We start from the raw sequence: 23009 nt of genomic DNA on the forward strand, positions 1-23009 counted from the left end.
GACCAGTCTGTGGCAAACGACAGAACATGACATGTTGAGCTATTTTATGAGTTGCTCAGTAGCTCCTGGTTTTATAACCACGAATGACTGTATTAGACTGTAGAAAGTACATTAAATTCCAGTGCTCATGTTAATTCTCACTCTCCAGTGTTCTGTATTGTTTAAAGCAGAGGTCACCAACGTGGTGCCCGCGGGCACCAGGTAGCCCGCAAGGACCACATGAGTAGCCCATGGGTCTGTTTCCTTCTTTGTTAAATCATTGTTGACACTTATTATGAGAAATCATAAACATGATCAGTGTCTTCACATGGATGAATATCATTAATTATTAATATTAACATAATAAAAGGTAAATTGAGCAAATTTGTTATTTCAGATCAAACTGAAAACTGGTAGCCTTTCACATTAATCGGTACCCAAGAAGTAGCTCTCCGTTTCAAAAAGGTTGGTGACCCCTGGTTTTAAGACTATAATCACACTCTGGATGTCACCCAAATGAGGATGGGTTCCCCTCTTGACTCTGGTTCCTCTCAAGGTTTCTTCCTAATAACATCTAAGGGAGTTTTTCCTTGCCACAGTCACCATGGCTGGTCATCAGGGACAAATACACATCGTTCACCTTAATTCTTAAATTCTGTAAAGCTGCTTTAAAACAATGTCTGTCAAGGTCTCTGTCATGCTGGATGACGCAAGTGATGCAAAAATAAAAACTATTCCTCTGTCTAATGACACTGTGATAAATGACATTGCTGACAATTTTAAAGAACAGCTAGAACAGTAGATATACTTAAATACAAACTTTACAGCACTTTAAGTCCTTTCTGTTACAGACTAATAACCAAGGTTAATAAAGTTATTCTTTGTTGTAAGTTGATCTATATTTCTTTCTTTTTTTTGTTTTCTTTAATGTTAATAAGGACACAGGGGTGTACTTATAACAATTCTATAGACTAATTATATTATTTACAGTCGTGGCAGAGAGTTGTAAGTTTGTTAGTTGTAAGTTTGTTATCTGCATTAAACTGAAGAACACATTCTGTGTGCTGTGTGATTCTTCCCTTATCAGAAAACCTCTCCAAAAAATAAGTTTTGTTTGGACATAATAAAAATCTAACAGTTCTGGTGTCAGAAATGAGATACTTTCCAGCAATATCCGAAGGGAAATCTAAATACTAAAGCTGTTCATGCTGATAGATTAAAAATAATATATTTAATATATACTTTATTACTTTTGTAGGTGTATTATACCCATTTTAGTGGCTATTTAGGTATTAAGGCAAAATATATATATCTTTTTTAATTGGACTGTGGGTAGAATTCATTGGGTAGTGGGTAGAATTCAGCTATGTTTGTTTCCGTCTTGGTTAAGCATTAATTGTTCAATTAATGATAACAATTTCCTCTGGTGGGAGGAAGTCTTCATTCATTAAATGCTTCCCTGATCCTCACGCGTTCAATTTAACGAAAACTTTTACAGTTTCCTGTAGATGGCAGTATACACTCAGTAATCATTTGCTTTTTAAACCCACCTGCAATGATTCTACCCCCTTAAAAGAGTCACTAAAATAGGTCTGATACACTTCCCATACGATAAAAAAAATTAAAATATATTAAAAATATATATGTATAAGTTTATTTCACAATACACAGAAAATGGCCAAAAAATCAATTTGCTTAAATATTTTTTTTAAATATATTTACATAAATCTATTTTCTATAAATACTTATAGTTAAGTATACATTTCCAAACTTACATAAGAATATATATTAAGTATATATATTCTACTTACATGTATTTTCTTGAACCTAAAATATATTTATTTATACAGGAGTGATTTGTGATAGAAGGATATCTGCAAGCATAAAAGGGAAAGTTTATAGGACTGTGGTGAGACCTGAGATGTTGTATGGTTTAGAGACAGTGGCATTGAGTAAAAGACAGCAGGTGGAGCTGGAGGTAGCAGAGCTGAAGATGTTGAGGTTTTCGTTAGGAGTGACGATGATGGACAGGATTAGAAATGAATTTATTAGAGGGACAGCACATGTAGGACTTTTTGGAGACAGGTGAGGAAGGCTTGATTGAGATGGTTTGGACATGTGCAGAGGAGGGACATGGGGTATATCGGTAGGAGAATGCTGAGGATGGAGCCACCAGGAACAAGGAAAAGGAAGGCCAAGGTGAAGGTTTATGACATGCAGGTAGTTGGGTTGAAAGAGGAAGATGTAGAGGACAGGGGGGTATGGAGACGGATGATCCGCTGTGTTGACCCCTAATGGGAGAAGCCGAAAAAAGAAGATACAGGAAACACGACGGTACTGTCTGCATGCACGCAAAGGGGGTGGACTTCAGCCAGGGGGGGTCGGAATTAGCCACAACAGCAGTGTTACACCAGATTCTGTATTCGTGGTGATGTATGATGTGTATGTATGTTTGAATGATACCGAATTTTGGGTTTTCATTAGCTGTAAGCCATAATCATTAAAATGAAAAGAAATTAAACAATTGAAATATATGTCTGTGTGTGATGAATCTATATAATATACAAGTTTCACTTTTTGTATTGAATTACTAAAAATGTATAAACTTTTTAATGATATTCAAATTTATTGAGATGCACATGTATGTCTTCTTACCCAATAGGAAGAGTTTTAGCCTAGTTTTTTTTCCACTGTGTATATATACTTGTCTCTTTGCAAGAGTTGCTTAGGAAGGGCATCCAGCGTAAAACGTGCCAAATCAAATATGCGGCTCACGAAAGAGAAATTCATACTGGATCGGTCGAGGCTTGGGTTTCCACCGACCGCCACGGGTATTTTTAGCAAACAGGGTACCGGTGGAAATGTGGCTACTGTTGGCCGAAGGAGGAGAAGGACGTTTACGGAGACAGCAGGGAAAGGAGAAATGTAGGCAAGTGGAGGTTTGGGTTGGCACTTTTAATGTTGGTACTACGACTGGTAAAGGGAGAGAGATAGTTGATATGATGGAGAGGAGAAAGGTGGAGATGTTGTGTGTTCAGGAGACCAAGTGGAAAGGGGTTAAAAGCCAGAAACATTGAAGGTGGATTTAAACTGTTCCTTCATGGTGTGGATGGAAAGAGAAACAGTGTAGGGGTGATCCTGAAGGAAGAGTACAGTAAGAGAGTTTCTAAAAGGGTGATGAACATGAAGCTGGAAGTTGAAGGGGTGATGATAAATGCCATCAGTGCTTATGCTCCACAAGTAGGTTGTGAGATGTAAGAGAAGGAAAAATTCCGGAGTGAGTTTGATGAAGTGGTGGAAGGTGTACCTAGGAATGAAAGATTGGTGATTGGGGCAGTCTTTAATGGGCATGTAGGTGAAGGGAACAAAGGTGATGAGGAGGTGATGGGTAGGTATGGTTTTAAGGTGAGGAATGTGGAAGGGTAGATGGTGGTAGATTTTGCTAAATGGATTCAAATGGCAGTGGTAAATACTTATTTTAAGTAGAAGGAGGATCATAGGGTGACGTATAAGAGTGGAGGAAGGTGCACAGGTGGACTGTGCTACGTAGGAGATGCAACCTGAAGAAGATTGGAGACTGTAAGGTGTTGGCAGTGGACAATGTAGCTGGACAGCATCGGATGGTGGTCTGTAGGATGGTTTTGGGGGTGAAAAAGAAGAGGACGAGAGTGAGGACTTAAAGAAGAATAAGATGGTGGAAACTGAAGGAGGAAAACTGAAGCAGAGATTCAGGGAAGAGGTCAGACAGGGGCTCGGTGGTGGTGAAGAGGTGCTGGATGATTGGGTAACTACTGCAGGAGTGATAAGGCGAGAGCTAGAAAGGTACTTGGTGTCCATCCATCCATCCATTTTCTCCCGCTTATCCGTAATTCGGGTCGCAGGGGCAGCAGTCTAAGCAGGCCCCCGCCTTCGACTGCAATCCTCACAGCACCATCCCTTACGGTCCCTCCTGCAGGTGGTGAGCCCACGGGAAGGCGGCCCCACATCACTCCGACGTCACGGACCTTGATATTTCCCTCGTAAGGGACCCCCGGAGCATAGAGGGTTAAGGGCCAGGTACTTGGTGTGACATCTGGAAATAGAAACGAAGACAAAGAGACGTGGTGGTGGAATGAGGAAGTGCAGGAAAGCATAAGGAGAAAGAGGTTGGCAAAACAGAATTTGGATCGACAGAGTGATGAGAAAGTAGACAAAAGCCAAGGAAAAGGCATATGAGGAGTTGTATGAGGTAGTTGTTGTGACAAAGGCAGATGTAGAGGACAGGGGGGTGTGGAGATGGATGATCCACTGTGGTGACCCCTAATGGGAGAAGCCAAAAGAGAAGATGAAGAAGCCAGGCAGAGGGACTGAGCTGGGAAGGATGTGCTGCAAGTTAGAGCAATAAAGAATGGAGATGGAAATGTGTTGACTAGTAAGTAGAGTGTGTTGAGAAGATGGAGGGAGTATTTTGAGCAGCTGATGAACGAGGAAAATGAGACAGAGAGAGAGAGAGAGAGAGAGAGAAAGAGAGAGAGAGAGAGAGAGAGAGAAGGTTGGATGGTGTGGAGATGGTGACGCAAGAAGTGGATAGGATTAATAAGGAGGAAGTGAGAGCAGCGATTAAGAGGATGAAGAGTGGTTGGAAAAGGTCACATAATGGTAGAAGCATGGAGATGTTTAGGAGAGATGGCAGTGAAGTTTTTGACCAGATTGTTTAACAAGATTTTGGAAGGTGAGAGGATGCCTAAGGAATGGAGAAGGAGTTTGCTGGTACTGTTTTTTTTTTAAAGAATAAACAAAATGTGCAGATTTGCAGTAACTACAGGGGAATTAAGTTGATCAGTCACACCATGAAGTTATGGGAAGAGTAGTGGAAGCCAGGCTGAGAGAAGAGGTGACCCTCTGTGAGCAGCAGTATGATTTTATGCCGAGGAAGAGCACCACAGATGCATTGTTTGTTTTGAGAATGTTGATGAAGAAGTTTAGAGAAGGTCAGAAGGAGTTGCATTGTATTTTTGTGTATTTAGAGAAATCGTACGACAGGGTGCCATGAGAGGAGTCGTGGTATTGTATGAGGAAGTCAGGTGTGTCAGAGGTGTACAGTGGGGCAAAAAACTATTTAGTCAGCCACTAATTCTGCAAGTTCTCCCACTTAAGAAGATGAGAGGCCTGTAATTTTAATCATAGGTACACTTCAACTATGCGAGACAAAATGAGAAAAAAAAATCCAGATAAATCACATTGTCTGATCTTTAAAGAATTTATTTTCAAATTATGGTGAAAAATAAGTATTTGGTTACCTACAAAAAAAACAAGATTTTTGGCTCTTACAGACCTGTAACTTCTTCTTTAAGAGGCTCCTTTGTCCTCCACTTGTTACCTGTATTAATGGCACCTGTTTGAACTCGTTATCAGTATAAAAGACACCTGTCCACAACCTCAAAAAGTCAGACTCCAAACTCTACTATGGCCAAGACTAAAGAGCTGTCAAAGGACACCAGAAACAAAATTGTAGACCTGCACCAGGCTGGGAAGACTGAATCTGCAATAGGTAAGCAGCTTGGTGGGAAGAAATTAACTGTGGGAGCATTTATTAGAAAATTAAAGACATACAAGACCACTGAAAATCTCCCTCGATCTGGGGCTCCAGACAAGATCTTACTCTGTGGGGTCAAAATGATCACAAGAACGGTGAACAAAAATCCCAGAACCATATGCGGGGACCTAATGAATGACCTGTAGAGTGCTGGGACCAAAGTAACAAAGGCTACTATCAGTAACACACTACGCCACCAGGGACTCAAATCCTGCAGTGCTAGACCTGTCCCCCTGCTTAATCCAGTACATGTCCGGGCCCGTCTGAAGTTTGCTAGAGAGCATTTGGATGATCCAGAAGAGGATTGGGAGAATGTCATATGGTCAGATGAAACCAAAATAGAACTTTTTGGTACAAACTCAACTTGTCATGTTTAGAGGAGAAAAAAATGCACCCTAGAACCCTAGAGTTGCATCCAAAGAGCACCATACCTACTGTGAAGCATGGGGGTGGAAACGTCATGCTTTGGGGCTGTTTTGCTGCAAAGGGACCAGGACGACTGATCTGTGTAAAGAAAAGAATAAATGGGCCCATGTATCGTGAGATTTTAAGTGAAAACCTCCTACCATTAGCAAGGTCATTGAAGATGAAACATGGCTGGGTCTTTCAGCATGACAATGATCCCAAACACACTGCCCGGGCAAGGAAGGAGTGACTTCCTAAGAAGCATTTTAAGGTCCTGGAGTGGCCTAGCCAGTCTCCGGATCTCAACCCCATAGAAAATCTTTGGAGGGAGTTGAAAATCCGTGTTGCCCAGCGACTGTCAGGCACAAGAACTCGCAGGAAACCGGAGGTTGAATGAATAAAAAACGTGTTTACTTAACTCACTCAATAAATGAAAGAGCAAAGCAGAAAACGGGCAGGCATGAACGAAAACACAAAAGAAATACAGAAAACTAAAGAAACGTCCAAAACACATGAAGCGTGATCCAAACACAATAGGTGAGAGAGTCCACAATGTTCGTAGGCCTAAGCTGTAGAATGGACGGTGAGACTGTGAACGACTGGGGTTTATATATGGAGGTAACTGATGTGAGCCAGGTGATGATGATTAGTAATTAGGTGAGCTGCTAGGGTGGATATGAGTGTTAGGGGAAGGCGTGGCTGGTGGATCCCTGACAGCGACAGCCCCAAAACATCACTGCTCTAGAGGAGATCTGCATGGAGGAATGGGCCAACTACCAGCAACAGTGTGTAAAAACCTTGTGGAGACTTGATCCACGCTTGATTTCTGTCATTGCCAACAAAGGGTATATAACAAAGTATTGAGATGAACTTTTGTTATTGACCAAATACTTATTTTCCACTATAATTTGCAAATAAATTCGTTAAAAATCAGACAATGTGATTTTCTTGGAAGTGTACCTATGATGCAAATTACAGGCCTCTCTCATCTTCTTAAGTGGGAGAACTTGCACAATTGGTGGCTGACTTTTTTGCCCCACTTTATGTGTGGGTGGTGCAGGACATGAATGAGGACAGTGTGACAGCAGTGAAGTGTGCAGTAGGAACGACAGACTGGTTCAAGGTGGAGGTTGGACTGCATCAAGGATTGGCTCTGAGCCCTTTCCTGTTTGCACTGGTGATGGACAGGTTAATAGACGAGGTTAGACAGGAGTCTCCGTGGACTATGATGTTTGCGGATGATATTGTGATTTGTGGTGAGAGTAGGAAGCAGGTTGAGAAGAGCCTGGAGAGGTGGAGGTACACGATGGAGGGAAGGGGAATGAAAGTCAGTAGGAGTAAGACAGAGTACATGTGTGTGAATGAGAGGGAGGGCAGTGGAGTGGTGTGGTTGCAGGTAGAAGAGGTGGTGAAGGTGGAAACGTTTGGGAACCTGGGGTCAACAAAGTAATGTAATGGAGAGTGTGTTAGAGTTTGTTAATGAGAATGTCAAACCAGTCTCCAAAAACTCACTACCTTACCAATAGAGGGCTATATCTTCCAAACGTTTAACACTGTCACGGGTTAAGGTAATTTCCTGCTATGAACTAAGAAAAACAGCATATGGACAATATTCTACATTTATCCTTTGGCAGTTAATTCAACTAAATTCTGAACCATTGTTATCCTGGCTGACCCATGTTTGAACTTGCACTGCTTGTCAAGTTTAAAGTAAAAAAAGAGTGCAGGCAGGGTGGAGTGGGTGGAGAAGAGTGATAGCAGGAGTGAATTGTGATAGAAGGGTATCTGCAAGAGTAAAAGGGAAAGTTCATAGGACTGCAGTGAGACCTGCTATGTTGTATGGTTAAAAAACAGTGGCATTAAGTAAAAGACAGGAGGTGGAGCTGTAGGTAGCAGATCTGAAGATGTTAAGGTTTTTGCTGGGAGTGACGAGGCTGAACGGGATTAGAAATGAGATTATTAGAGGGCATTAGATTATTACAGCGCATGTGGCACGTTTTGGAGACAAGGTGAGGAAGGTAAGATTGAGATGGTTTGGATATGTGCATAGGGGGGACATGGGGTATATCGTTAGGAGAATGCTGAGAATGGAGCCACCAGGAAGAAGGAAAAGAGGAAGGCCAGAGAGGAGGTTTATGGATGTGGTAAGGGAAGACATGCAGGTAGTTGGTTTGAAAAAGGCAGATGTAGAGGACCGGGGGTATGGAGAAGGATGATCCACTGTGGCGATCCCTAATGGGAGAACCCGAGAGCTTTCACTGCAAGTTATATCCTGCATATGACGATGTTTGATACAAATAACAAATCTTAAATCCGTAGTGCTAGCATTAGCCATTAATCACTTCCTAGTTAGCGGCTAACGCTAGCGCTATTGATTCTTTAGCGTTTTATTTCCAGCTTTAAGAATTTCTCTTGAAAGGAGAAAATCCTGACTATTCCGCATATCGATTTATTGGATGAATGAAGGATGGAAGATATGAAGACATTTGTTAAAATATGTATAAAATAAGTAGATGTCAGGAGCAAAGAACGTACTGGAAACCAAGTGAATTCAACGACGGCCTTTTAATGAGAAACAAAAGGGCAAGGCAGAAAGCACGAAACAAAATAGCACCCAACTAGGGTAAACTGAACCAGGAGAAAAACTGTGGCAGAGTGAGAACAGACAACACACAGAATCTTGCACGCTAATCGAAACCAAACGGAGTAGCTTGGGTAGTCCGGAATGTTCATAAGCCTAAGCTGTAGAACGGACAATGAGCCTGTGGATAAACGGGGTTCTTATAGTGTGGTGACTGATTTGGACCAGGTGTGGATGATTAGTAAGTTGGTGAGCTGCTTGGAGTGATTGGAGGGTTTGGCGCGGGTGTGGCTGGTGGATCCCTGACAGTACAACAATTCAGTAGATCATATCGTTTAGAAAATTTAAGATTAATGATTATTAAATTTAATCAATATAATAAAAAGTGTATTGCATTAATTTGATTTATTCTATTTTTATAATTTTATAAAATATGATTTTATATCATCTTTAACCAAGCAGGCATTTTATTTATATTGTTTTAAAAATTTAATCTGTTAAATGTTGATGATTACAAATGTAAATAATAATAAACTGATTACCTCTAATACTAAAATAATTACTTTAAAATCCAGCTTTATTTTATTTTTATTGCTTTTAATGTTCAATACACTACAATAAACCAAGGAGACCATTGAGAATGTGGACAGTTCCAAATAAATTAACATAATAAAAAAAGAGCTAACAAAAAAAATAATAAAATGTGTGAACCTGCCCTCTAACCTAGTGTGTCTAGACAATTGGCAAAACCTATGTGGTGAAATGTAGGTTAAAAAACTGGCTAAATTAATCATCAAATCCTCACAATGTTAACGTGTACACATATCAGATGTGGGAACAGATGACGGTCATATTTAAAAGCCACAAATGCATTATTCAGGCTGAAGAGATGAATGTGAATGATGCTGATAAAAGATAACTTTTCTGTTATATTGTCTATGAATTTTTGTTAGGTCTGTCATAAGTTGATTAAATGACGTGAAAGTTTTTTTAATAGAGAATCAACTAGAGTCTATAAAACATGTTTTTACTCTCTTAAACACCTACTCATTATCTTCTTTTCATTGACAATAATTTAAAGCAAGCCCTTGTGAATAGTTTGTCAATTAGAATGTCAAACCAGTCTCCAAAAACTTACTACCTTAAAAAAAGAGGGCTATATCCTCCAAAAGTTTAACTCTGTCACGGGTTACGTAATTTCCTGCTACAAACGAAGAAAAACAGCATATGGACAATATTCTACATGCATCTTTTAGCAGTTATTTCAACTACATTCTGAGCCATTGTTATCCTGGTTGACCCATGTTTAAACTTGCACTGCTTGTCAAGTTTTAACACCTTGGATTGTCCATCCTTCTACAATTTGTTCAGAGTTAAACCATAATATAAGTATCATGTACCATATAAGTATAAATAATCTACAAATATGTTTCCATCATAAAATATCTGTAACATTCTTTCCCAAGCAAAAGTACATATTTGTCTTTAAATGGTACAAACTACATGTGTGCCATTGTGTACTTATATTAAAGCACATGTGTGCTCAGACTTGAGCACATGGATCCTCACCACTCTTTTGACTCCTCTTTGTTTCAGTGACACATATTTCAAAAATATTTTATCTTTTGTGGCTGATAATAAATAAAAAAAAAATCATCATCTTTTTTGTAAATGCATTTATGTTGTGCATCTCAAGCCTTTGAATCCCCTTACCTGTTATCTCTTGCACTTTCATTTCAAACAGCCACTTCCTCTTGGTCTTCTCTGTGGTTTAATCTGCTTTTATAGCCAGCCTTGTACTTCGGACACTACAAAGAGCACTGTAGAGGGTCTTGTCCTAAACTCACGCTGATAGTATCATCATCATCATCATCATCATCATCATCAGAACAGGATGCTGTATTTAGGAGTCATCGGGTTTTTCTTATTTTATGCAGGTATTCAATTTTCTTACTTTTTAACAGTGTTTCTTTATTCTTTCCTATGTGTCTGACATGATTGTCTTCAAGTATTTGTGTCGCTGTGTAGTTAAAAAGGTTATGGGATTCAACACTGTGGTAAAACATGAATTCAGAAATTATTTTCTTTGTTGATATCTGAAATAAACAAAACAGGATCATAGAGTAATCAAGAATTTTGTGTTGGGGAAGTACAGTCTGCAAAATTAACAAGCAAAAACGTACATATTCAGACATTTTAAATGGTTATACCAACGATTATAAACAAGAATCAATATACAAGGTCAATAAACAATAAACAAGGTCACGAAAAAAACAAGAATTAAACAAACAGATGAAGTAAGTTAGCATGGGATAGCTTTTACCTTTCATTTCTTATAGGGTAACACTGTAAAAACTACCATGGGACCCATGAACCCAGATTTCTTACATTTCTTGTAGCTTTTTAAGTAAATTTGTTTCATTTGTTTTAATTTGCTAATCTTTGATTTTCTCAATGCATTTTTTTCCCTGTTACATACAGCACATGTAATATTAATACATAATCCGATGCTTTAAAACAACTTCATGGCTGTCAGGGAAAAGGAAGTGTATATTTGTGTGTTGAGGAACTAATAAGAAGTACATAAGCAGTTTTTAGGCAAACTACACATGCAATATCAATATTTTTGGGAATAATGTTATAATTTGGAAGCAGCTTATCTAGAAACTGTGAATTCCTCAACAACCTAAAAGCATGAATAAAATGCCTGTGCTGTATGCTATAATGTTTAGACATTTTTGTAAAAGATGACCACTCTGCTTTTTTTTCCGACAGATTATATCAACTCTTATGAGACTTATTTTCCGCAGCAGATGAACAGAACTGCTGTTAGGGGGGAGACTGTTGTTTTTCACTGTAATGGAACTATGATTACTGAGCATATAGACAATGGATGGCGGAAAGATGGGGATATTATTTTTATCTACAGCCCAATTGTAAGCCGACATGTGATCAACTACACATCAAGCAGGATGCAGGTTGACAGTCAAAATTCAAAAATACTACGTATATCTGATGTACAGCATTCAGATGCAGGATTATACTCATGTTTTCCATTAAAACTGCAATGGAAATTGACCATAGAAGGTATTTAAAATATCTGTTAATTTAAATAGCATAAAATGACAGGGAATTACAATATTTTTATGAGATCTTTCTGTTTTTCTATCTGATTCTTTTTGTAATTAAAATATATTTGTTTTTTTTATTTAACTTTTTATATTTTTGCCAACACAGAAAACGTCAAAGAAATGCTTTTCTTTAAAGTTTTCCCAGTAACACTAGTGTGTGTTGCAGTAGGCCTCTTTATTTTCTGCATGGTGTTTTCTCACAGGTGAGCAAAATTTACAGAAAAAGTTCATTCTTTTAATGCATTATAAATATCCATTTGCAATAAAATGTATGCATGTATAACGCTCCATAATGTCCGAAATACGTACCTAAAAAACATTAATATACAGTACTGTGCAAAATAGCAGGTATCAAAAAATGCTCTAAAGTCTAGTGAACAGAAGAGGAATCCAAATTAAATCAATATCTGTTGTGACCACCCTTTGCCTGAAAAACAGCATCAATTATTCTAGGTACACTTGCATACAGTTTTTTAAGGAACTCGGCTGGTAGTTTGTTTGAAACATCTTGGATAACTAACCACAGATCTTCTGTGAATGTAGACTGCCTTGGATCCTTCTGGCTCTTTATGTAATCCCAGACAGACTCAATAATGTTGCAATCAGGACACTGTGGGTGCTAAACCACCACTTTCAGCACTCCATGGTCTTCACTATGCTAAGGATAGTTCTTAATGACATTAGTTCTATGTTTGCGGTTGTTGTCCTGTCGCAGAATAAATCTGGAGCCAGTCACACACCTCCCTGATGGTATTGCTTGATGGATAAGGCTACACACAGCCGATGTATTTATGCTTAGGTTAGAAGCATGCTCATTCGGCTCCCGTACCTTAACCTCGCTGTAAGTGAAAGTTGTTGGGTTCAAGGAGTTCACGGGCCAGATGCCATGGAGACCAAAAAGCAATCGGCACGTTTCAGCGGTACCTTACGTGTCCACTATCTTGGCTTATTGTTCCCCGCCCGCGGAGCAGTTGCTGGGTAAACACCCTGGTGACACATTCCCTCTGCGGCACCCAGAGGCTGAAGCCAGGTATGCGACCCAGAGTGCCTGTGTGGGATTTGGCCGTTGTGCTGGCGTCTCTGTCTGAGCCCCCAATTGAGCCCTTGGCTGAGGAGGCCCTTAGGTACCTGTTTGTAAAGACCGCTTTCCGTCTGGTATCATACGAGATTCAGAGCGTGAGCAAATCCGGAAGCATTCCCAAAGTGCTGTGAAGCAGCGTCTCATTCCCTCAGGGAACTAGGGTTACATACATAACCTAGAGTGTTCCTATGTTTTCATGCATAGATAAAAAAAAATTAGCCTTGTTTCCACATTGAAGTAATGGCTTTCTTGCCCCAATTCTTCCATGTATGCCACTTCTAGCTAGACTTCTACATACAGCGATTGAACGTAACTGGGTCCTACTGGTTTCTTCCAGTTCTTTGCTGATGGCACTGTTGGACATTTTCTGATGTCGAAATGAGGTAAGCATGACATCTGTTGCATTGCCCTCAACATTGCCTCTTTCTTTGTGCATCTTCAAAATAGCTTGAACAGCACATTTTCAAGACCCAGTCTGCTTTAAAATCTTTGCCTGGGAGAGACCTTGCTGATGCAGTATGAGCAGTGTTGGGGGTAACACGTTACAAGTAACGTGCGTTACGTAATAATATTACTTTTCTGGAGTAACGAGTAAAGTAGCGCGTTACTTTATAAATTTACACATTACTATCTGAGTTACTTTTTTTAAAAAAGTAATGCGAGTTACTTTTCAGTTAAATTATTTTGCATAAAAAAATAAATACTGAATAAAAATAAATGTAGTCACGTAGAATCGCGCACTCATACGTGCGAGCCGCGGGAACAGAAGCTGGTCAGAAGCGGAGATGGCAAACCAGAGAATTACATTACTGTGATGGAAGTATTCTTATTATTTTGAAATAGTCGAGGAAAAGGAGAAAGGAATAATGGTTAAGTGTAGATTATGTGTTGGTGAAAAGCTCTTGTCAACTGCAAAAAATACCACTTCAAAAAAAAAAAACACATCTGCATGCAAAGCACAGCATTACAGATGTGTGTGTTTGTGTGTGTTTGTGTGTGTGTGTGTGTGTGTGTGTGTGTGTGTGTGTGTTTAATGTTGAATATATGCAACATTATGCAATGTTGCATATATGGAAATGGAGACAGAAATATAGAAAACTTTTGCCGACTTTCCACCACTGCAGATCTATTGACTGTTTAGAATAAAAGTTTTCCGTGAGAGACACATGTACGATGCCATCGCAGTGGAGAGAGAGAAAAAAATTCACAGCGCATTTGCTCTTTGTGGGAAGATAAACTGCCACGGTCACTGATAATAGAGCGAACTTTGTAAAAGCGTTCAGAATGTTTCAAGCTGATGATGAAGCAGAGAATGATGTAGACGAGGACGAGGTCATATTTACGGAATTACACGATGTTTTACGAGATGACAGCGAAAGGTATGTTCTCCCTCCACATAACCGGTGTGCAGCCCACACCCTTAACCTTATATACATGAACAATAGTTACATTTCTGACGGCGAGGCAGATTGAAAAGCAGTGTACAGAAGTGCGACTAAAAAGTCGATCATCTTATTGATGTAGTCGATCATCTTATTGTTTTTAGAAGTTATTAAGCATTTTAAATGTTTAAGACATGTCTTTTGCCCTAATATAACTTATTTTTAATGGCAATTATCTATATTACACCTGTTACACCTCTAAGGCGTGAAGGAGATACAAGTAACGCAAAAGTAACGCAAAAGTGATATAACGCATTACTTTCCATAAAAAGTAACTAAGTAAAGTAATTAGTTACTTTTTTAGGGAGTAACTCAATATTGTAATGCATTACTTTTAAAAGTACTGTTGCCCAACATTGAGTATGAGTTCCTTTTGTCTTGTTGCTTTGCTTAGTCTTACCATGGTGTATGACCTGTGACATTAAACTGTCTTCCACCTTATCAGCAGAGTTTGGCCGTTTCTCACCCACTTTAAACCTCCTACATAGTTTCTGTTTCAACCTACATATGAACCTAATGGTTATCTGCAAGATATAAATAGTTAATCATACACCTGACTCTGAGCATACAAAATCTCTCATTTTGTGCAAACATTTGCAAGTTTACGAATTGAAAGCCAAAGGGAAGTCACAATAAATATTGGTTTGATTTAGATTTGCCTAATTTCCATTTTCTTAATTGATAAAAATATACAATTAAAATTTAAATTTTTTGGAAGCTTTTATAGTCTTCAGCAATGGTCCCCAACCCCTGGGCTGCGGACCAGCACCGGTCCATGGGTCAATTGGTACCGGGCTGCACAGAAAAAATACATAACTAACATATTTCAGTTTTATTTATTATCTGATTCTGAATTTATTATCTGATTTAGCCACATCTTTCATGATGCATGCATGTCAAGATGCCTCGGTCACATGTCTTACCTACATCTGCTACTTTCTTAAAGGGGCTGCTCTGGCCGGTAACACATAATACATTACTGCTAAATTAAAACCCCCAAGCTAGCAAAATGAACAAACATCATCACGGTGGATTCATGATTATTATTATATTTAGAAAATATCAGTTTTTTATGTCTTGTCGTATCATTTTATTTTGTTGCATTACAAATGTTATATCAGCAGACATTTGCAGCATGCACCTGCATATATGCCTGACCAATGGGAAAAAAAATATGAGACAGGTTTGATCATAATCTACTATTTGCATTTGCCACAAAGACAGAAATGATAACATGTTATGCATATCTGAGGTGAACCTTATGTTTGTGAGGATGTATGATGGTGTGTGTACCTAGGTATATTTTTAGTTGTGGTTGCAGGCACAGCAGAAGACAAAACAATGCATAATGCATTTTAGCTACTAAACTTTAGTTTAGGCTTTTGCTACATACTCAAAGGAAGTTTGTCTTCATTTAAATCTTTTGTTTAATTATGTTCACCCTTATTTTGATATATACAACAAAATTATTTCCATCTCTGTTTCTTTTTTTTTTCATCAAATTTTTATTTTAAATAATTAATTCATTATACCCTCGATTAAAAGAGCATTATTACTTTATGGAAGCAAAGACTCACAGACTGAAAAAAATCTTTGTAATTAACTTCGTTTTAGACTGTGTTTTTATTTATTTGGTCAAATTCATGTAACCTTTAAAGCATTTTGATTTTTATAACAGGAACTGGAAAATTAATGGAGGATCCAATCCAACAGAAACTAGATATGAACTTGTAAGTTCCCAATTATCATAAACACATAGGCATGTCATTGTTTAGGGCTTTATATTTATAAGTCTATGTTAGTACTAGAAACAATTTGAAAGGTTTGGAAATGTTTGTACTTAACTGTAACTAATGATAATTATTATAAAATATTGTAAACATTTGAGTTATTAGCTTTTATTGCTTTCTACTGTATACTAAGACATTATTGAATGTAACCTTTTTATGTTATTTAAAATATATGTGTGAAATTGAAAATTAAAAGAACAAAAGTTTGACAACACTGATGTCACCTGGCATACAGCAACCACCAAAAAGGTTCTTCTTGGTAAAAAGAAATGCCTGGAATCCTCTTTTATGGACCAAAATATGTGGACTCCTGATCAGTTGCACTTGGTCCCATTAAAAAAAACAGTCAAAGAGACCTGGTACATAGTTTATTTCATTTCAATTAATCCGAAATGTGTTCAGTGGGGTTGAAGTCAAACACGTGAGTTCCTTCACTCTAACCATTGCAAACCATGTTTTCATAAAGGCGATTTTGTACAAAGGACCATTGTCATGCTGGAACAAATTTTGTGCCTTTCAGTTTCAGTAAAGAGAAATTGTGAAACTACAGCATACAGAGACATGCTGTACTATTTTGTGTTCTAACTTTGTGGTTACAAAGAAGAGCCACATAAAGCAAATGTTAGCCGGTCAGTATGTATGTATGTATGGCTATACTATATGCCAAAGGATGTTACTGAAGAAAAAATATTTCAACCATTTGACCTTGTTGTGACCTTAACCTTGTTCATAAAAAGTTCAAAGTTTTTATTTTATTTTATTTATTATACTTACATATAAATGCTAAAAACATCTAATCGTTGTTCAGATATTGTGCTAAAAAGAATCTGACACAAATGAAGAACACAAAAATGTCAGCATCAACCAGTTGAGAATTTAAGAATTTTTTTTTATTATTTATTTATTTTATTTGACTTAATGTATATTACATTTTCTTATTTGTGTAACTAGGCAAAGGCATATCAGGATTTTGTCCATAACAGTGAGACAATGACTACCTGTGTAAGTTGTTCATCCCAAACTTTTTTGAGATAATCAGCTACAATTTTAGTTGTCAAACTACACTATATAATTGTTTTTGTTTTTTTACAGGTCTACAACATGACAAGCCCAAATGACTTTGCTGTTGGCCACAACTTTGAATCCTGAGCTTCATTTCTGCGGTTTCTGCTTTACAAATTTGTCATCTCAAGTCAAGTCAAGTCAAGAAGTCAAGAAGCTTTTATTGTCATTTCAACCATATATAGCTGATGCAGTACACAGTGAAATGAAACAACGTTCCTCCTGAACCCAGGTGCTACATAAAATAACATAAAGCAACAGTCACAGAACAAAAAAACTCAGGGCCAAGAACTAAGATCCTCACCACATAAAGTGCATGTGTGCAACTGGTGCAAATAGTGCAAAAGACAACACAAGACAGTGCAAGACAACACAGGACAGTGCAGGACAATACACAATACACAAAATATAAAAATAAAAATAGCAATCGCTCCGCCAGTAAAACCTGTCGTGACAGAATAAGGTGCACAGTAGCAGAAGATGTAAACAGAAAAATGTAAACAGAACTGTGCAATTCAACAATAGCAGCAATCAAAATAAACTGAACAGTGACCAAAGGATTTGGACAGAATATTATGCAAAAGAACAAGTCCCGGAAGATCAGCAACAAACGGCATGTAAACATTTTGCGATAATAAAAAGTGTGAATGGTACTGAAACCTGGGTGTGTGAAGTATATGATGTGTGTTGAGTCCGGTTTGTACAGATCAGTCACACAGTTGTGTGTGTGTGTGTGTGTGTGTGTGTGTGTGTGTGTGTGTGTGTGTGTGTGTGTGTGTGTGTGTGTGTGTGTGTGTGTGTGTGTGTGTGTGTGTGTGTGAGAGTTTCAGTTCAGTTCAGATGTTTGTTGAGGAGCCTGATGGCTTGCAGGAAAAAACTGTTGCACAGTCTGAATGTGGTGGCCCGAATGCTTCAGAACCGTTTCCCTGATAGTAGGAGGGTGAAGAGTGTGTGTGAGTATTGCTCACACTGAATAATATCCTGTCAGTGTGAAAAAAAGAGGAATCTCTGTATTTATGTTTTACCTCTTAAGCCAGTCAAATGCTTATTTAAAATCAATTACAATTATAAAAAAATAAATGCCTGTGATATTTTTTTAATAATTAAACATATTTGTAGTAAAGCATTCCTTACATGCTTAATTAGAATAGTGGGAAAAATAAAAATAAAATATTAAGATACATATTAAAGTTACATATCTATCTTTACATACTATTATAGTGAAAGAACTCAAGTGTCCTGCACAGAGCCCTAAATTTATTTCAAATCAATTCAATTCAATTTAATTCATTTCAGTTCAGTTCAGTTCAGTTCAGTTCAGTTCAATTCAGTTCAGTTCAATTCAATTCAGATTTATTTGTATAGCACTTTCATCACTGTGTACTGCGTCAGCTATATGTGGTTGAAATGACAATAAAAGCTTCTTGACTTTACTTGACTTGGAAACATACTCAGCTAAGTGATCTCCTGAGCTAGGGCATCATTATGAATCAGGAAGATGCAGAGAGAAAAAAGGGACAGGTAGTAGGGTCTCCAGCAAGACAGGCTATGACTGCATAACTGAAAGGGAAATCCAGAAGATAACACAGACATGAGGGATCAAACCTACTGAACACCTTTGAGCCTCAGTCTAAACCCCAGACATTTGCGCTTGTCCTTGCAGACCCCTTAAGTCACATTACAAAACACTGTGGTTATTAGCATCAAAGGGGGAAATCCGGTCATTGTCAGGGGTCTGCATACTTTTTGCCATATAATATTTTTTATTAACAAAATGTAAATGTTAAACAAACCGAGTCTTTAGTATAACTCATATACTGTGCTTTAACATGATAGCAGTGGTGGTGTATGTGAAAGTTCTCTCCCCTCAGGATGTGGTGAACAGCAGTATCACTCAGGAAACTGTCATGCACAGCACTAAACAATGTAATGCAGATGTGACTGAGGCTAGTCTGACCAGTTCTCTTACAAAAAACTGGATAAAATCTAGTTTATTGTGGTGTACGTGAGAACTTTCACATACACCACCACTAAAAGAAGCTGTTCTGAACTTAGTTTATAGAGGCTATTTATCTTCAACTACTTTTTATGCAAAAGTGTTATAGCACAAGTCATTTTAACTTGAATGGTGGACCTGAGTTCACGAAGAGAGAGAGCGAGAGAGAGAGAAAGAGAGAGAGAGAGAGAGAGAGAGAGAGAGAGAGAGAGAGAGAGAGAGAGAGAGAGAGATTTGCTCTTAGCAGCACAGCTATCAAAGGACTTTCATCAGCCATTAAAAAGGCACCATGCACAAACATTTACATGCTCTCCTGTGCTACTTTTAACACAACCTACACACCTACCAGCATGTATATAATATACTAGGGGTTAAAGGGTGCATAAAATTCATGGTTCGGTTCAGTTTCGGTAAAGTTAGCAAGAAATGCTATTTACTATTATTATTATTATTATTATTATTATTATTATTATTATTATTATTATTATTATTATTATTATTATTATTGTTATTATTATAATTTTTTATTTTGTTTGTTATTATTATTAATATTTGTGAATATAAACACTTAACACGTTTACACACATTTTGCAGTGATGGACTATGGAAGCACATTGCATTCACAAAACAGAAGAAAAAAAACAAAAAAAAAAACAAGCGCATTGCATTCACCAAAAAAAAAAAACCCAAGGGAAAAAAAAAGCGCATTGCATTTACAAAGAAAAAAAAATAGTTGGGCAGGGGAGCATTTTAGCACATATCCCCGGATCTGATGTTACTGCATTTTTTGTTTGTAACTGCTTTATTGTGCAACCATGGAGATGTAGCAGCTATCATATGGTTTAGCTTGATGACTGTATAAAGTTAGGTCATTGCTTTTGGGAAAACGGGGACAATAAAGCAAACATTGGCAAATTTAATTCGCTTTAATTTCTTACTTTGGTTGAGACACTGGGAGATCATGTCATTGAGTAATTTGGATGGTATTGTTATTAGTATGTCAACACTGCGCAGGTATCTAAAGTGCTTAGGACTGTTCAGGAGAAAAGCACATTCTGACCTTCTCGAAGTAGCTCTCTTTCTTCAGGAGCAGCTCAACCAATATAGAATGCTTAATAGATACAAAGTAATGCATTTGAAATGCATCCAAGCTGTCCTAGTGATATCTCAGAGAACTGGCACCTGTTTAAAATTCTGGATCCTTGCGGAGTTAACCTGAGGCGCCGAAATTGTCTAAGACGACGTCTTTACAGAAACCCAGGTCTCAACTTTGTGTGACACCTAGATTCCTATGATAGTAGTCAGTGTTAAAATATAATAATAATAATAATAATAATAATAATAATAATAATAATAATAATAATAATAATAGTTAAAATGCTCTATAAGAGTGCCCCAACTATTTATATATTTTTTTCTTTGTGAATGCAATGCGCTTTTATCTTTTTTTGTGATTGCAATGCGCTTTTTTTTTTTTTTTTTTTCCCCGTTGCAGTAACTAAGTAACTTTTTCATGTATCCTTATTTTACTGAAGTATTTCCATTTGGGGAGACTTTAACTTTAACTTCACTACATTTTAAAGTCAAATATCTTACTTTTTACTCAACTACAGTTTGCGAAATCAGCCGTTCCTTATTATTTATAAGTGGATAAAAACTTTTCTTGGTTTAAAAAAGGCAGATTAAGGACAGGGTAGTATTGAGACAGATGATCCGCTGTGGCAAACCCTAACGGGAGCACCCGAAAGAAGACAAAGAAGTGGCTAAAAACGTTTTAAGCATGCAGCTGTAACGGATATAGACCAGGCATTAGAAACCGGGAGTAAACCACAATGTCTTTATTGACGCTAAACATACAAAAGCAAACTAATCGTGATCGCTTCATCCGAAGCGGAGCTAGGAGCATGGAAGTACAGGGAACACAAGTGGCAGGAAGCCCGGATGATTTATAATGGCAACGAGTAGATCCGACTTGGACAGGGCCACACAACCTGGGACAACAGGAAGGTCGGTGAAGCTTGTTGCGAACTGCCACTGGGTGGAACACCTTTGAGGTTAGGGAAAGGTCTAAGGTGGAGTGACTGCCCTCGAAGGGACTCTGGGACTCGAGTTGCGACGGCGACCTCGGTGGGACTCTGGAGCATGACGGCAAATTTCAGTCGGAGTCTGACAGCGCCTTCGCCGAAAATCTGAAGCGTGACAGCACTCTCTGCGTGACTCTGGAGCTGAGCAGCGCCTTTGACCAATTTTATATATTTATATATTTATGTATATGTATGTATATATATATATATATATATATATATATATATATATATATATATATATATATATATATATATATATATATATATATATACATACATATACATAAATATGTATGTATATATATAAGTAAACATATACATATAAGTAAACATATACATGTTTACTTGTGTTATTTTTTTCTAATACTTAAATTAGTTTAATGATCTGAAACATTAAAGTGTTACAAACATTCAAAAAAATAACCCATTGGGTTTTCACACCATTGATAAGAGAGTGCACATGGGGTCAGAATAGCACCAGTTGCACATCTCCTGATGTACACAGTTCAATATTTTTAGGTCAGTGCTCCCTGTGACTGTGTGTGTGCAGCCTTGTGCTGCCATCTGTCAGCTTTTAAAAACTAGTCTTGAATCTTTTTGGTACCACCTCGGAAATACACAGAAAAAAAAGAATCTCAGAGATCAGAAACAAATGCTCCTTACACAAACTGGTCACAAGCCAACAATTAAATCTCATGAACAAAATATTATATAAACAACAAGCCTTTATTGTAGCTCATCTATGCTTTTATTTTGTAGGTAGTTTTGAGGTAGCGCATGCAAAACATCTCACCTCAGGACGTGGTAAACACTGTTTCTCAAAAAAATAACTGTCAGGGACAAACAGCCTTACACAAATTTAATGTTAGTCTGATTTTTATACTGAGGTCAGAGGTCAATGTCCAGGTTGTTTCAAGCTGACAGGATTGTTATTGTAACACAAATGTCCACTCTTTACAACTGTGGTGAACAGAAAAGCATCTCAGAACACAAAGCAAATTGGATATGGAATGTGCTAATAAACAGTAAGTTCCATTACTATCAGCTGAATACAGGAATGTGGTGCTACAATAGTTACAGGGTCTCAAAAACTGAGTAGTTGAAGATTGTTAAAACATTATAATCATAATCATTTTATAAGAACATTAACTGAAGCTCTTGTCTTGTATTTGTGTGATCTGCATAATGTGCAATGCAATGCTGCCATATGATTGTGTATTTGATAATTAAATGACAATTTTTATTTTTTTTATTTTTAATGTATCTTACAATTTGATATTATAGCTTTAAGTCCGCAGTGAAGTAGCATCCCTACTTGCTACCGTAACCTTGACAAAGTTACTAAATGAATTAATGCTTAAATGTATTTAACCAAGTCAATGTGGAAATAATTTTATTTATTTATTTCCAATGTTTCTTTGGCATCTACCAGCAATGGACTACAGTTCCCACAGTCTACTGGGCTATCAGTCACCAAATTACAAATTGTTAGTCAAAATACAAATTCTCCAAAACACACACACAGATTAATAGACTTTCGGTTTATCTGAGTTTTGTGAGGTTTTTCTCAGTTTAACTGATTTTACCAAGCTGTTTTTTCTGTTGCTTTCCTAGTTGCCAACCACAGTTTTAAATTCCATTAGCAATTTTTGTCTCGTCCCTTTTATGGCAAATGTAATTTAGAACTTCATTTACTTTTGACTACTGTGCTTTTGGGTTGTGTTTTTGGATTGCATGAATTCTTATCTACTCTCTACTGCAATTTTTTCTCAGCTTCTGCTTCCGGTCTTGGGGGCCGTGTCTTGGGAGCAGCAGTTCAGCTCTAAAGTCAGTGTTCTATTATATTTAATGCAGAGTATGTTGACCTCATCTGTAGTGAC

General features: G+C 37.6%; 1 protein-coding gene and 2 long non-coding RNA genes across 4 annotated transcripts; 1 reads left to right on the plus strand and 2 right to left on the minus strand.

Annotated features, from left to right (window-relative positions):
- Positions 1-10259: 10259 nt before the first annotated feature.
- LOC310723760 (uncharacterized protein) lies at positions 10260-17986 on the plus strand. Of its 2 annotated transcripts, XR_014532750.1 has the most exons (7): positions 10260-10477; positions 11316-11627; positions 11838-11874; positions 15873-15924; positions 16936-16986; positions 17077-17841; positions 17882-17986. XR_014532750.1 is itself a non-coding variant. In XM_083537202.1 (6 exons), the coding sequence occupies exons 1-6, from the start codon at positions 10435-10437 to the stop codon at positions 17131-17133; spliced, it is 612 nt and encodes a 203-aa protein (XP_083393328.1). In that variant the 5' UTR covers positions 10260-10434; the 3' UTR covers positions 17134-17868. The 2 variants fall into 2 exon arrangements, 1 of the variants encoding a protein (XP_083393328.1); XM_083537202.1 differs by lacking the exon at positions 17882-17986 and having other exon boundaries at positions 11778-11874; positions 17077-17868.
- On the minus strand, positions 13726-14215 carry LOC310723806. Its single transcript, XR_014532787.1, has 2 exons — positions 14096-14215; positions 13726-13885 (listed from the first exon to the last, which is right to left on the minus strand). It is a non-coding gene; the product is annotated as an uncharacterized lncRNA (long non-coding RNA).
- Positions 17987-18789: 803 nt separating the features above from the next.
- Positions 18790-19190, minus strand: LOC310723812. The gene is made up of 2 exons (XR_014532793.1): positions 19078-19190; positions 18790-19032 (listed from the first exon to the last, which is right to left on the minus strand). It is a non-coding gene; the product is annotated as an uncharacterized lncRNA (long non-coding RNA).
- Positions 19191-23009: the final 3819 nt, after the last annotated feature.

This window comes from Silurus aristotelis (genome assembly GCF_946808225.1).
Source record: "Silurus aristotelis genome assembly, chromosome: 3".
In the NCBI taxonomy this organism is placed as follows: domain Eukaryota; kingdom Metazoa; phylum Chordata; class Actinopteri; order Siluriformes; family Siluridae; genus Silurus; species Silurus aristotelis.

Excerpts from the sequence above, each read along its gene's own strand:
- LOC310723760 (XM_083537202.1), top strand. The coding sequence starts at position 10,435 with ATGCTGTATTTAGGAGTCATCGGGTTTTTCTTATTTTATGCAG. Across the intron at positions 10,478-11,315 it reads GTTTTTCTTATTTTATGCAG|ATTATATCAACTCTTATGAG; the intron begins GTATTCAATTTT and ends TTTTTCCGACAG. Across the intron at positions 15,925-16,935 it reads CAGAAACTAGATATGAACTT|GCAAAGGCATATCAGGATTT; the intron begins GTAAGTTCCCAA and ends TTGTGTAACTAG.